Source organism: Amblyraja radiata, chromosome 38 (genome assembly GCF_010909765.2).
Source record: "Amblyraja radiata isolate CabotCenter1 chromosome 38, sAmbRad1.1.pri, whole genome shotgun sequence".
NCBI classification, from domain to species: domain Eukaryota; kingdom Metazoa; phylum Chordata; class Chondrichthyes; order Rajiformes; family Rajidae; genus Amblyraja; species Amblyraja radiata.
This window is the reverse complement of record NC_045993.1, coordinates 6,333,905-6,347,832: the sequence shown is the minus strand read 5'-3', so window position 1 is coordinate 6,347,832 and position 13,928 is coordinate 6,333,905. Positions and strand designations below refer to the sequence as shown.

The following is a 13,928-nucleotide window of genomic DNA, read 5'->3' as shown; positions in this document are numbered from 1 at the left end:
GCCAGGAATTGCACAAACAGGAAGAGAAAGTTGGAAATGTTGTTTTAAACATAATGGGGGGGGGGGGGGAGGAAAATGAAAATCGACACCTATATCTAGTGCCTCTGCTTGACAGTTGAGTTGAAGACTTACCAAGGTCGTAATCTGGAATGAAATGTTGAAATTGAAGCCACTTTCCAAAGTGAATTCGACAAATATTTTGATTATGTCGAGCTTGATAGAAATTTGGAATTTACTAAATTACATTTGACATTAATTTTCATTCCAAGATTGATTGGTTTGTTCTCAAAGAGATGTGTGGATTGGTTATTAGCTAATTAATCTTTTTTCTGTCCCTGTCTTGCTGCATTCCTGCATGTGTGCAATCTCCTCATTTAACTGGAATGTATTAGTTGACTGCAAACACAACTTAAAGAGCGCTTCTAACAGTAAAACATCCCAACATGTGCCATGGGAAAGTTGCAAAACAAAATTTGGCTTCAATACGTGAAAAATACTGGGGTGGAGAAACAAAAGCTTGGTGTTCATCGTGTTCCTTAAAGAAAAAAACCTGGATTGGAGGAGAGATTTTGGGAAGGACTTCCATAGCTAGGGTAGACAAAAGTGCTGGTGAAAATCAGCGGGTGTGGCAGTATCTATGGAGCGAAGGAAATGGGCAACGTTTTGGGTGGCTAATATCGGGGGTGGTAGGTGGCTAATATCGGGGTGGTGAGAAGAGAGAGTTGTGGGATTGCAAATAAGCCAGATGAGATGGAATGACTTGAATTCACTGGTAAGATTTTTTTAAGAATAGAGATTGTGCATAACTGAGATCAATTCTAGGTTGATGAGTCTGAGGGTGATGGATGAACCGCACTGGTACAGGCCAGAACGTGGGCAAAAATGAATGCCCCAAAGACTCCAAATACTCTTTATTATGATAGTTGAGTTCAGGCAGTGAGATTTTACAATTCAATTTGATCCTGCCCACCCATTTTTGCCTTCAGCCAGTATCGCTGGTTTGTATTGGGAAGCAGAAACTTCCATTTGTCTTAGTTTTAGTTTAGTTTGATTTTAGTTTAGAGATACAATATGGAAACAGGCTCTTTGGCCTACCGGGTCTGCGCTGACCCATTCACACTAGTTCTATGTTATCCTATCTCTCCCTTTGTTGCCAATATTAATATTTGACTAGCATCTTGTGTGAGATCAGCTTGGAAGTCTGTTGTAGAATTGGGAACTGAATCTGGATACTTCTGGCTTTCCACCTTTCTTCAATAATCGACGTTTTATTTATTTCATCCTCGCCGTCATTTATTTGACTGCATGTATCTGTAGGAATTGAATCTTTCATTTGGTGAGATCCGGAAGAATGCTGCAATCACAGTGGCTGAGGCTATGGAAGATAAATCTCTGCTTGAAAAACTTGATCTAAATGGTATGTGTGTGTGTGTGTGTCTGTTTTCTAATCTTAAAGTGTGATCCCAACCTTCACTAATTCGAAATAAGGGGAGTGGGTTCTTTCTCCATTATTAATTCTTTTGGATTTAGCCTGCTCAAAGTCTATTGTCATTCTCATCATATTCTCTTGGAACTGATGAAAGGTGCTGTCTTCCCTCTTTTGTTATCCCCATTCTCCCAAATCCAGAGATTTGTCAATGGTAGCAAGCTCAACATCAGCATCCATCAGTTACCCATGAGACAATGTGTAAATTGGGGGCCAAAAATAACAAAGGAAGAAGGGCTCAATTGTAATCTTTTTCAGGTGTACTTGTCTGTGTGTTTCTCAAGGTACATTGTTTTGAAGCTAGCAATAAAGTTGATTTTATCTATCTAGGAAATTGTCTTGGAGAGGAAGGCTGTGACCAGTTGCGGGAAATCATGGACAGTTTTAAGAAGCAAGATTTGCTGACTTCTCTCAGGTAAGTTCAGAACCAACTCCGTAGATTCAAGAACAGTGTTTATTGCTTTCCTTTCATTCTCACCATCTCTTTGAAAACAAATCCTATCCAGGGAATATAATCTCCATCACAACTGTAAATCATACATTTACATAGAAACATAGATGGTAGAAACATTTCTACCATATGATGATCCTAGTTCATAAATTCATGTGATAGGAGCAGAAATAGGCGATTTGGCCCATCAATTCTACTCTGTCATTCGATCATGGCTGATCTATATTTCCCGCCTAACCCCATTCTCCTGCCTTCTCCCCATAACCCTTGACACACATACGCATCAAGAATCTATCTCTGTCTTAAAAATATACATTGACTTGGCCTCCACAGCATTCCATGGCAACGAATTCCACAGGTTCACCACCCTCTGACTAAAGAAATTCCTCCTCATCTCCTTCCTAAAAGAATGTCCTTTAATACTGAAGCTATGACCTTCGATCGTAGACACACACCCACTAGTGGAAACAAACTCTCCACATCCACTAGGCCTTTCACTATTCGGTAGGTTTCAATGAGGTCTCCCCCTCATCCTTCTATACTCCAGCGAGTGGAGACCCAGTGCTGTCAAAACGCTCATCACATGTTAACCCACTCGTTCCTGGACTCGGGATTCCTGAGTATTTCGTACTCGGCAACGCATACGTTTTTGTTTTTTTCTTAAGTGACGATGAAAGTGACGGTGACGGAGACGGAGATGAAGATGATGAGGAAGAGGATGAAGCGGAGGAGGATGACGATGACGACGATGATGATGATGATGATGAAGAAGAAGAGGAGGAAGAAGGAGAGGAGGAAGAGGAGGAAGAAGAAGCAAGAGAAGAAGAAAAGGAGCAAGTGAAAGTATCACCAGTTGAACTGCAAATAATTGAATCATCCATGGTAGGCTTTTGAGAAATCAAGGTGTTGAAATAATTTCATGCCGCTTTGGGTCATAACATTTGGCATGATTCAGGATAAATTAGTAGAAATTGTTGTGTTATATTTAGAACATAGAAACATAGAAAATAGGTGCAGGAGTAGGCCATTCGGCCCTTCGAGGCAGCACCACCATTTAATATGATCATGGCTGATCATCCAACTCAGTATCCTGTACCTGCCTTCTCTCCATGTGATGTGATCCCTTTAGCCACAAGGGTCACATCTAACTCCCTCTTAAATATAGCCAATGAACTGGCCTCAACTACCTTCTGTGGCAGAGAATTCCAGAGATTCACCACTCTCTGTGTGAAAAATGTTTTCCTCATCTCGGTCCTAAAAGATTTCCCCCTTATCCTTAAACTGTGACCCCTTGTTCTGGACTTCCCCAACATCGGGAACAATCTTCCTGCATCTAGCCTGTCCAACCCCTTAAGAATTTTGTAAGTTTCTATAAGATCCCCCCCTCAATCTTCTAGAAATCTCAATTTAGATTTCAAAACAAGATTTGGTACGCGAGCATTAGACACTTGCAAAAGATTTGGGGGGCATTTTAACGGTCTTGTTTTTAACAGACTGAGTGTGCAGGGAAGAGAAGGTGTGACTAGGGCTATCCTTTCAAAAGAATAAACTAATGAAGTACAGAAGGGACCTGATCATAGTTGTTGCAATTCAATAAAAAAACAATGATTTAATGTTGCGGAATATGGTGAGTAACAGATCAGATGGATTTGATTTTTATAGTGATGTTATTATTGAGTAGATTACGGCAGGGAATGTATTTGTAATATCTTCCTCTTGTCAAATATTTCTTCAGAATGGCCATAAACATTGCTGGCTATAATGGCAGTTCTGCAGCCAAGAGTGAAGACCAGAGCTGTTTTTATTAGTAGATGTATTTTTATTTTCCCATTCAAGTTCATTCTCCTAATCACATCTTTTTGAATGCTGGAATTAATCACATAGATAATTATGTGCACAGAATATAAATAATGGCTCTCTGGTATATGTGGAATAACTTGTTGCTCCATCACAGTGCTTTCTCCAGTCAACATTTGATTGCAGAACTTTTATAAACAAAAGCCTTTTTTCTCTCTCCCCTTGAAATGGTAACTACTTCCTTTTCTTCTCTGAAAGATGGGTTCTGCCAACAAAAAACAGACAGATCAAAATACACAAAGTAATAAGCAAAATGCTGACCCTTTTAAGTGTCTCCGTGACTTTGAATGTTTTTACATTTGACTCTGAGAACACATCCCAGTTCAGTTCTAAGTAGCATTGACATCTGGAGCCTTCATTGTGATAGCAATGCTGATGCCTCCAGAGGTGTTTGTCAAGAGGGGTGTTCTTGACTTAGAATGGAGGATGCTCTGCTCAACATCTGTACCTGACCTATAAACCTTATATGAATTTGATGAAACCTTTGATCACTCGTGAATTAATATAATACAAGTACTGAATACTGAGGGAAAATTGCTTCCCTGAGGGGGTGGGATATTGCAACCTTCACGTGGTCCGCCCTGTTTCGACAAATGCAATCAACCCGGCGTGCACAATCAAATAAGATCAAATAGAACAAGTTGTCCGACAACTTTAGGCTGTGCACGCCATACGCAAGAAGAAGAAGCCTCCCTGAGAATACAACGTCAACTCTTAATTGACTCAGTCGTGTCTCAGTGATCTTTTTTTCTCTAGCAATAGCAATTTGCATAATGTGCCTTGAATACAAAACAGTTCTCAGAAAAATATATAATTAAACCAGAATGGGTGCTAAGCCAATAAATAAGACGAAAACTGAAAAATGGACAACAAAAAAACCAGATGGACTTTGAGAAGGAATAAAAGAGCTTAGAGATGCAGTAACAGAGTAGTGCTTGGATGCTGAAGGTAAGGCTGTCAAAGGTGGAGTGAACAATGCAAAGCCAGAATAGGTGGAACAGAATTCTGTAACGTTGGGGTTTAAGACTACATTTGGTTGTGGGATTAGAGGTTAGAGCAGGTCTAAGAGAGTCGGTAGGGAAGATGTGGAGGGACTGCATAAAGGCATTTGAGCTTTGAGATAAATTGGATACATTGGGGAATCAGGATCCCAGGGATAGTTTGTAAATGGGACTTGGTATTGCATAGATTTCAAGTGATTGTGCTACTGTTTATGGAAGGCTTGATGGCTGAACCTCATTTGATCTTCAGTGATCTATTTTGTCCTTTATTGCAATTACTGGAAAGGAAGCTTGTGTTCGCAAACTAGGCTACTCTCTGATTATTCCATGTTTTCATTTATTATTTTATTTTACTAGAAAACAATTGGAATCGCAACAGAACCAGAAGCTGCAACCTTCTTGGCCTTTCCATCCCCGGACAAACTGCTTAAACTAGGGCCTAAACGTTCGCATTTGCTATTACAACAGGTACTGTGTAAATATCGAGTATTTCCTTTACAATATTCTTCCCTTATGATTTCCTCATTCTTCACAGCCAACATATTGTTTAAGAGGTCTTGTTCCATGGGTGCTGTCAGTACATTGATGTCTCAATCATTGGAGGGTATTAGCTGCAGGAGAGGTTGGACAGACTTGGATTGCAGAACTCCACTGGGCACGGATCTGCAGCCTGAATATTGTCCTTCCACCATAACCCTCTGCCTTTTCTCATTAAGCCAGTTCTGAATCTAAATAAGCACGTCGCTGTTAATCCTGTGCATCTTAATCTCTAGATCAACTTATTTAGGGGGCTTTTAACAAATGCCTTACAAAAATCCATGGAGATAATATCCACCATCCTGCCATCATTAATCACCTTTGTCACATCAAACTTTATCAAAGACGTGTTGTTTACCTTTTTACTTTAAACAAACGGCGTGGAAACATGCCCTTCAGCCCACGCCGACTAGTGATCACCCCGTACACTAGCATTAGGGACAATGTACAGACCCAATTAACCTACGAACCTGTGCATCTTTAGAGTGGGAGGAAGCTAGAGAAAACCCACACAGTGACAGGGAGAACGTACAAACTCCGTAGAGACATCACTCGTAGTCAGTGTCGAACCCGAGTTTCTGGCGCTGTAAGGCAGCAACTCTACCAGTGTGCCACCCCTTTGTTCTAATTAACGTAACTCGATTTGAGCTAATCATTTAATTCATGAGTGGTGATATTTATTGTCTAGACTCAACTGGACAAGTGCTGATTGTTAAACCATAATGAACCATAATATAGACCTGTCCCTGTGAGAATGGGCATGGGGGAAAAAGAGTGAAGGGACAACTCTCTTGAATTAATTTTCCTTTGGTTGTTGTCCTCAGACCGATCTATCAAATGCTGAAAAAGTTGTTCAAACATTTCTGAAAGTATCTGCAGTCTACAAAGAGGATCAGGAAACAAAAACAGCTGTACTAGAAACTGCAGGTAAAATGTTTGTCATCTTTATTGACTGAATTGTTTTGATGTATAGGCAGCTTGAATCTCTTATAGTTTCAATCCAAATTATGTGTAGACCTCTCCCGAACAACTCTGCAGAAAAATGGCCTGCGTTCATTCTGAGTTCTGTTTGAACTTCAGACGTGCTTTGGATTTCTACAGGTACAATTGTAGTTCGGCGCGGACTTGTAGGGCCGAGATGGCCTGTTTCCGTGCTGTAATTGTTATATGGTTATTTGTTACATTAAAATCTGGAATTCCAATAAGACTTCAGTTCGAGCGCTGGAAAGATTTGGGGCATCTGCACTCGAAACTATCCAAATGACCTAATTCAGTAATGATCCAGAAATTGTGCAGTGGGTACAACTATGAACTGTGTTGATCTAAAACGCAGCTGTAGTATTAGGTGCACCATGTATAGTTCTCGGGTAAGTTTGAGATTCAGTGGGCAGTACCCTCGAGTCCAATTCAGCTTGTAGTTTCATCCTCTGCCAAGCCATTCATGCACTTTTTAAAAATGTTCTGTCACTCCAATGTGATACTGAAGGTGTTTTCTTTCTATTGGGGATATTGTCTTTTGGGTGAGATGGAAATCAAAGCTTGGCCTGCCTTCCCGAAAAACAAAATCCTAAAGTCGAATTTTAAGAAAAGCACACGTGTTCACGCTTGTATTTGTCAATATTTATCTTTCAGTACTGAAGTATCTAGCTAGTATCACTTTGCTGTTTATAGGAGCGTATTGCATGAAAATTATTTTTCCAGTTTACAATAATTCTTCAAAAATACTTATTTTGCTGTGAACTAAATCCAGGTATTTTTTTCTTTTTGACCATTGAAGATATTAATGTTGTAGCCATTATGCATACAAAGAACCATGCCAATACAGTAAATAATTAAAGGTACACAAAAATGTTGGAGAAACTCAGCGGATGCAGCAGCATCTATGGAGCGAAGGAAATAGGTGACGTTTCGGCCCGAAACGTCACCTATTTCCTTCGCTCCATAGATGCTGCTGCACCCGCTGAGTTTCTCCAGTATTTTTGTGTACCTTCGATTTTCCAGCATCTGCAGTTCCTTCTTGAACAGTAAATAATTAATATTATTTTCTACAAAAATATAACCCACTATAGATTAGAGCTCTAATTAGAATCCCATTTCCATTATGAAGCAGTCTAAACATATTGGGTAGCATACATTACTAGCAGACTGTGCAGTTAAAGAATGCCTCCACCGCATTCTCCATGGAAATTAAGAATTGGTATTAAAATGTTGGCGATATTGGTGTTGTCCACATTCTTGAAAGGGACTCTCGTTTTGAAAAATGCGAAGTCTGTACTACTTGCCTTTATCAAAGCCAAACGTGAGCACTAGTTGAAATTTAACCCTGAAATTGAGAATAATGGAATGAAATGTGCATTTTCCCCCTGCATAGATGAACTTTTGCAGAAAGCATTCATGACGCCTGGATTTCAACTAGATCTTTTCATCACTACCCTCTTGGTGCATATGGGGCTGCTGAAGGTAAGAACTGATGCCGAAGATCCATTTCATACAATTGTGGCCTGGGTGTTGATGTATTATCCTGGATGTCACTGTCTTTGAGGGCCATTCAATCCGCAAGCGAAGCCGCAGAGAAAGCCGCTAGGTGGTTTTGGATTAAGATGGCTGATCCGTGGGCGGTTGCTGCTGGGACTCAAGTCGGGGCTTGATCAACCCCGACTGGGTCGCCTGGGCGAGGGTGTCTGTTGTTGTGAGACCCGAAACACATGATGACCCCAGGTCACATCACTGAGGATGCGTCCCAGCGCTTCCCAGCGCTTTTAGAAGATGTATCTTTCACACATCCTGGATGTCACTGTCTTTGTTCTGATTTGCCTCATTAAACGTTAATGGGCATGGAATACAATAGCATATAAGTTTACAAATGGGTAGCACAGTGGTGCAACTAATAGAGCTGCTGTCTCACAGCTCCAATGACCCAGTCCTAACGTACGGTGCGGAGTTTGCACATCTCCTTGTGGCCCTATGAGTTTCCCCTGGATGTTTCATTTTATCCTCATTCTACAAATGTGTGGGCTGATAAATCAGTTAGACATTATAAATTGTTTATTATGTATTAAAAAAAATGGTAGAACCTTGGGCATTTGGCGAGGAGAAAACATCAATGACTGAAGGACCTGCTTATGTGCTGTTATTAATTATTTATTCTGTGCTTAAAAATATCCACTGACTCGACCTCCACATCCTTCTGTGGCAAAGAATTCCACAGATTTGCCACCCTCTGGCTAAAGAAATTCCTCCTCGTCTCCTTCCTCCAAGAACGTCCTTTAATTCTGAGGCAAAGACCTCTAGTCCTAGACTCTCCCACTAGTGGAAACATCCTCTTCACATTCACTCTATCCAAGCCTTTCACTATTCTGTACATTTCAATGAGGTCCCTCCTCATTCCTCTAAACTCCAGCGAGTACAAGCCCAGTGCCGACAAACGTTCATCTTAGATTAACCTACTCATTCCTGGGATCATTCTTGTAAACCACTTCTGGACCCTCTCCAGATCTAGCACATCTTTCCTCTGATATGATGCCCAAAATTTCTCACAATGTTCCAAATGAGTCCTTACCAGTGCCTTGTAGAGCCCCTGTTTTTGTATTCTAGCCCTCAAAATAAATGCCAGCATTGCGTTTGCTTCATGGCTTCCATAAAGTTTACTCCCACTCACAGTAGGAAAGATGTCAATATTATGGAGCAAGTGAAAAAGACATATACTGGAATGGTATTGGAATTGAAAGACCGGTTATTTGAAGGAACAACAGAAACTGGGGTAATTGTTGTCGGAATAGAGAACGCTCAGAGAAGATTTCTTGAAGGAGTTCAAATAGATGAGAGGCAATGTAAATAAGAGCAACTCCAATTCCGAGTGGCAGAAGGGTTGTAACAAATCAGCTTGGATATAACGTGATTGAAAAAAGACACGAGATGCAAGAAATTCTGTTCTGTTGCAAGTTATGGAAACCTGAAAAGCACTGGCCGAAAGAATGGTTAGACTAGGTACAATTTCTTCACAAGGGAAATAAAAATATTTACAGGGCTGGGAACTTTGGGCATACTGGGCGGCTTATTCAGACAGCTTGCATGGTGACAGAGTAAACCTGCCTAGTATGTTGTGATATTATCTCTAAAATTCTGTGCCTTTTTGTAAACCACTATCTGTTTTATTCTTTCAAGAGTGAGGAAAAGATTAAAGTGATCAGTAATCTGATTGGGCCTCTGACAGTCCTCAAACAAGTCATTCAGAAAAACTACTTTCCACGCTCCATCATCCCTATTTTGAGTGCATTCCTCAATAAGTAAGTAACTTTTCTGCCTCATCAAGTGTTTGTTTTATAATAGTGATGCTTAAAACATGGCTAGCGTCTCACTTCCTCATACGGTCAAATATATTCAGACGAGTAGTGAACCGTGCTGGGATTTGGCTGAAAGACCAGCTGTGATTCTTGCGATTCAAGAAATGCAGAGACCTGAATCAAGGACTGTTCTGCCACTGAAGATGTGACACTATGAAGGGCCTGACGACCTTCTGTGTCATATGATCCTTTCCATCTACCAACTTTGTTCCAATCTAAATTCCTGCTCGTGCTATGGACCCTAACATATGGGGAAGCTAAAATTCATTGGTGATCACTCCAGAACCGGCCTGTCAGTTGAATTAGCTATTCCACTCTCATTTAGAGTGCTCCATTGTTTGCTTCCTACGTGATTCCAAAGGAACTCCAGTGCTTGCTATACGATCAAATGCCTGATTAGGCATGTTGCAGGCATGCAACTGAAAATTTCACATAATCATATTTTAAGTTTGGATGTTCAACATTCTGGCCTTTCAGTTAATTATTTTGCTGCTTCCATTCTCACCTCCTGGAATGTAATTGTGTTCCTTTGCAAGCCATGTCACCTACCTGCACCTTGTGTCCTGTCATCCATTTTGTCCTATAATACAATAATGTTACCTTCTATATATCCTCTCCTCTTCACCTCTTCTTCCCTGGATCTTGAAAAATATTTTGTTTTCCAGTGATGAAAGTACAAGCAGAGAGTAAAATGCCAGAAATTTTAAATAATTACACTGGCATCCTGCTTCTTCGTATAAGTTCATTGGTCATAGGAGCAGAATTAGGCCATTCAGCCCGTCGAGTCTGCTCTGCGTTTCAATCTTGGTTGATCTATCTTTCCCTCTCAATTCCATTCTCCTGCCTCTTCCCTGCAACCTTTGACATCCTTACTGGTCAAGAACCTGTCAATCTCCGCTTTAAAAATGTCAAGACTTATGCCCCTGTCCCACTTAGGAAACCTCTGGAGACTTTGCGCCCCACCCAAGGTTTCCGTGCGGTTCCTGGAGGTTTTTGTCAGTCTCCCTAATGGTCGAAAGTGGTTTCCGCTTCTTCTAAGTTCCGGCGATTATTTCAAAAAATTCAAAACCGGCCGCGACTTAGTAGTGGAAGTCTTACCTTCCACTGCCTGCAACCTCCGGCAACCACCTTCAACTAGCATCGCAACCGGCTTCGACTAAAAAATTACCGATTTTTAAAACTGCAACCTCTTTTTAGTCGCGGCCGGTTTTTAATTTTTTTAAATAATCGCCGGTACATAGAAAAAGCGGAAACCACTTTTGACCATTAGGGAGACTGACAAAAACCTCCGGGAACCTTGGGTGGGGCGCAAAGTCTCCAGAGGTTTCCGTTCAGGTTTCCTAAGTGGGATGGGCATTAGCCTCCATAGCTGTCTGTGGCAACAGATTCACCACCCTTTGTGAATGACCTTGCAGTACTGATTTGATTTAGTTCTCTTGGTCTTGGAGTTCAAACAATTCAGATTTGTACCACCCAGTACGTTAAAACAAAATTCCCCCCCTCGGCACCCTGCTGAGCTGGTAACTTAACATGTTCCCCTTTTCCCCACTGGCATCCCGGCAACAATAAAAATGTATTTTCATTGATACATAGATGGACATAAACTGAGCCCGCAAGATAGTGGAGCTTCTGACTCGCGAGGCTTTGTGCAGGTTTCCCAACACAGCTTGCTATCATAGTCCCCTAAACCTAATATCCACTAGCTCTCTTGTTGCTTGCAACATATCATAAGCAAAGTAACAATGAATTTAGATTTTGTCATGGCTGTAATGAAAAGTCACGAGTCTGGTTTCTCTCTTTACATCTGCTTTCAGACCTGCTGAGTACTTATGCCATTTTCTGGATTTTACTTTTGTTCTGATCTCTCTCTTTTTCTCCCCCCCTATTTGACATAGGCATAATCGTGCTTTTGACAGCTGTCAAAATGCCAAATGCAATCTGTTGGAGACCATGGCGAATCTTTAGTACCCCGGCTGTGTTGTAATCGGTGCACCAAGCCAAGGACATGGACTTTTGAGCATATCCATATTATGGAAGAACCGCCCAGCAGCTGCAGAATGCCTCTGGCTACACAGTGCAAAATGCTTCATCTTCTTCATGCTACAGACTGGATTCTTGCTTCTGTCTGGATGGGAAATTTAACTCAAAAGCTGTCGAGGCTTCCGTGACAACTTGCTGCAGACTCTGGCCAGTGCTTTCTTCTCAGCTAGCTGCTAAGGAAAGCAAAGTTGGAATTAAACGTTGGTGACTGGTGGCTCATCTTGTGTCTCCTTCTGCTGTTTTTGGTGGTGGGAGATGGTGAGAGGAGAATGGCCATATTTCCTTGACATTCAACAAGCATTGTTTGGTGTAACTTAAGTTGTGACCCTTTATCAGACTCTTGGTGCTTGCTTAAAAAAAAAAAAAATCCCCTGTATCATATCACGGGTTTGCTTATCTGGAGAGAAAGGCATACATTATTACTAAGTGATAGTTGTTTATTTATGAAATTAGTTGGTGGGGTCAAATGCTAAAGCAAAAAGTCCTTAAATGGACATATAAAGCTCTTCCAACATAATATATCTCTGCAGTTTATAGTACGAGGCAAGTTTCTAGTATCCCAGCGATATGACTGTTGGGTCAATGTTATTTGCTGAAGGATCGCTTCCTCAATCCTCTAGTCTGCACTATCTACCTCCCCTAATGAAGGATTTGTTCTATAGAGAATTTTAGGAATCGGTTTGTGTAGTTTTGTCTTTTGTTCTCATTGTTCCCATCCATCTCATTCTTCCCCCTCACCCCCACTACCAGAAAAAAGTAATCTCAAGCACTCTATGATGGAATGAAGGAATTATTCATTTGCAGACAGTCATATCACCAGTCCCCTCTGGTCTGCACTATACGAAACTGATGATGATGTGGGGATAGCATTCCAGCTTTTGACAGGTTGGACACTGGCTTGGGTTGTGATATTTTTTCATCTTTTGACTATTACTGGAATGTGTGCTTAAGTCTGTTCAGAAATCAAGACTGTTTAATTGTCATATGTACCAACAAGGGAACAATGAAATTCCTACTTGCAACATCTCAACAGGCCTGCAAACACAATACACAAAGATAATAATATATAGGACACACAAAAAATGAATAAATTAATAACCCCACTACTTGTGCAAAGAAAAAAACCTGAGGACAGAATTGAAATTGTCTTTTAATGGTGCCTAAATATAAATAGCTCATCCGAGCTTGCCATCTAATCTTGAGTGCCGATTGTGACATCTCTCCAGAACCATGTTGTACCAAACATTATTGCCTTCTGGCAAAGAGGGAAAATAAATAAATAGAATAAAATAAGAGCACTAGTCTAATATATTCCCAGTGCATCTTTTCAAAAGAGATGCTTTCATCTTCTAAATGGCTTTGAGAACTGAACATGCCAAATGATCGGGGCTGATTTAAAGATGACTATGGGATAGCCTATTGCCTCACAATGATTGATTTTGAAGAAAAGTCTATTCATGTATGAATCCTACCCCCAAATTTTATATGAATATAAAGAGTTTGCATCATGCAGTCCTTTTGGATTGTCTAAATACTATCATCGCTCAGCAGTCTGTTTTGCTTCTGAGCATTGACCCAGCCTGTTAACACAGAAACATAGAAAACGTAGAAACAAAGAAAAATAGGTGCAGGAGTAGGCCAATCGGCCATTCAATATGATCATGGCTGATCATCCAAAATCAGTACCCCTTTCCTGCTTTCTCCCTATATCCCTTGATTCCATTAGCCCTAAGAGCTAAATACATCCAGTGAATTGGCCTCCACTGCCTTCTGTGGCAGAGAATTCCACAGATTCACATCTCTGGGTGAAAAGGTTTTTCCTCGTCTCAGTCCTAAATGGGCTACCCCTTATTCTTAAACTGTGACCACTGGTTCTGGATTTCCCCAACATCGGGAACATTTTTCCTGCATCTAGCCTGTCCAAACCGTAAGAATTTCATCCTTCTAAATTCTAGTGAATACAAGCCCAGTCGACCCATTCTTTCATCATATGTCAGTCCCGCAATCCTGGGATTTAACCTGGTGAACCTACGCTGCACTCCCTCAATAGGAATAATGTCCTTCCTCAAATTATGAGACCAAAATTGCACACAATACTCCAGGTCTCACCAGGGCCCTGTACGATTGCAGTAGGACCTCCTTGCTCCTAAACTCAAGTCCTCCCGCAATGAAGACCAACATGCCCTTAGCTTTCTTCACTGCCTGCTGTACCT

At 40.9% G+C, this 13,928-nt stretch overlaps 1 protein-coding gene across 2 annotated transcripts in view; it reads left to right on the top strand.

Moving 5' to 3' along the window:
* The window catches only part of rangap1 (Ran GTPase activating protein 1), a 29,559-nt gene extending 16,551 nt beyond the window's left edge, over positions 1–13,008 (top strand). For both annotated transcript variants that reach the window (XM_033013497.1, XM_033013498.1), the window contains exons 9-16: positions 1,318–1,417; positions 1,817–1,901; positions 2,603–2,819; positions 5,153–5,263; positions 6,157–6,259; positions 7,704–7,792; positions 9,497–9,618; positions 11,571–13,008. In XM_033013497.1, coding sequence (XP_032869388.1) covers positions 1,318–1,417; positions 1,817–1,901; positions 2,603–2,819; positions 5,153–5,263; positions 6,157–6,259; positions 7,704–7,792; positions 9,497–9,618; positions 11,571–11,640 — 897 coding nt within the window. In that variant the 3' untranslated portion in view covers positions 11,641–13,008. The remainder of the gene's footprint in view (positions 1–1,317; positions 1,418–1,816; positions 1,902–2,602; positions 2,820–5,152; positions 5,264–6,156; positions 6,260–7,703; positions 7,793–9,496; positions 9,619–11,570) is intronic.
* Positions 13,009–13,928: the final 920 nt, after the last annotated feature.